Source organism: Eimeria tenella, genomic scaffold (genome assembly GCF_000499545.2).
Source record: "Eimeria tenella Houghton genomic scaffold, Eth_scaff1853, whole genome shotgun sequence".
Classification (NCBI taxonomy): domain Eukaryota; phylum Apicomplexa; class Conoidasida; order Eucoccidiorida; family Eimeriidae; genus Eimeria; species Eimeria tenella.
The window spans coordinates 907-1,511 of NW_013541690.1; the positions used below are offsets into that span (position 1 = coordinate 907).

The following is a 605-nucleotide window of genomic DNA, read 5'->3' on the forward strand; positions in this document are numbered from 1 at the left end:
ACGGAGGACAGGAGACGAGGAAGTGCAGTGGGAGCCGACGCTGCAACAGCACCAGCACCAGCAGCAGCAGGCGGCACCGCAGGAAGGCACGAACTTCACCCCGCTCGAGCAGCAGCAGCCCCAAGACCAGCAGCAGCAGCAGCAGCAGCAGCAGCAGCAGCAATAGTGGCTCTCTCCTCGGGCCATTGCATTTGTCTCAATAGGGATCTCAGTGTCTAGATACACAGAGAGGCAGCAGCAACAGCAGCAAAGGCAGCAGCACCAGCAGCAACAGCAGCAGCACAAGTTGCAGCAGCAGCAAGAACAGCAGCAGCAACTGCAGCAGCAGCAAAGTGGCTGTCTTGCTGATTCTTCCAGGGCTTCTGGGCCCATGGAAATTGCTGCTGAGGGCCCCTTTGTTTGTTATTTGGGTTTTATTTATTTTTCAAGTTTATTTCAATTAGAAGATTGAATTTAATTATTTCATTTGGCTAATGTGTTGAATTAATTCTTTTTCTGCATTTGCAGCGTCTGCTTCTGCTGCCAGCAGCACCAGAAACTGCTGCTAAGCTGCACCAGCAGAAACTGCAGCTATGCAGCAGCAGGAACTGCTGCTAAGCAGCAGC

The 605-nt window shown here is 52.2% G+C and overlaps 1 protein-coding gene across 1 annotated transcript in view; it reads left to right on the forward strand.

Moving 5' to 3' along the window:
• Positions 1-166, forward strand: part of ETH_00038105 (uncharacterized protein) — a gene marked incomplete at both ends in the record, with an annotated part of 667 nt that extends 501 nt beyond the window's left edge. Inside the window, one exon of the mRNA XM_013373967.1 lies at positions 12-166. Coding sequence (XP_013229421.1) covers positions 12-166 — 155 coding nt within the window. The remainder of the gene's footprint in view (positions 1-11) is intronic.
• Positions 167-605: the final 439 nt, after the last annotated feature.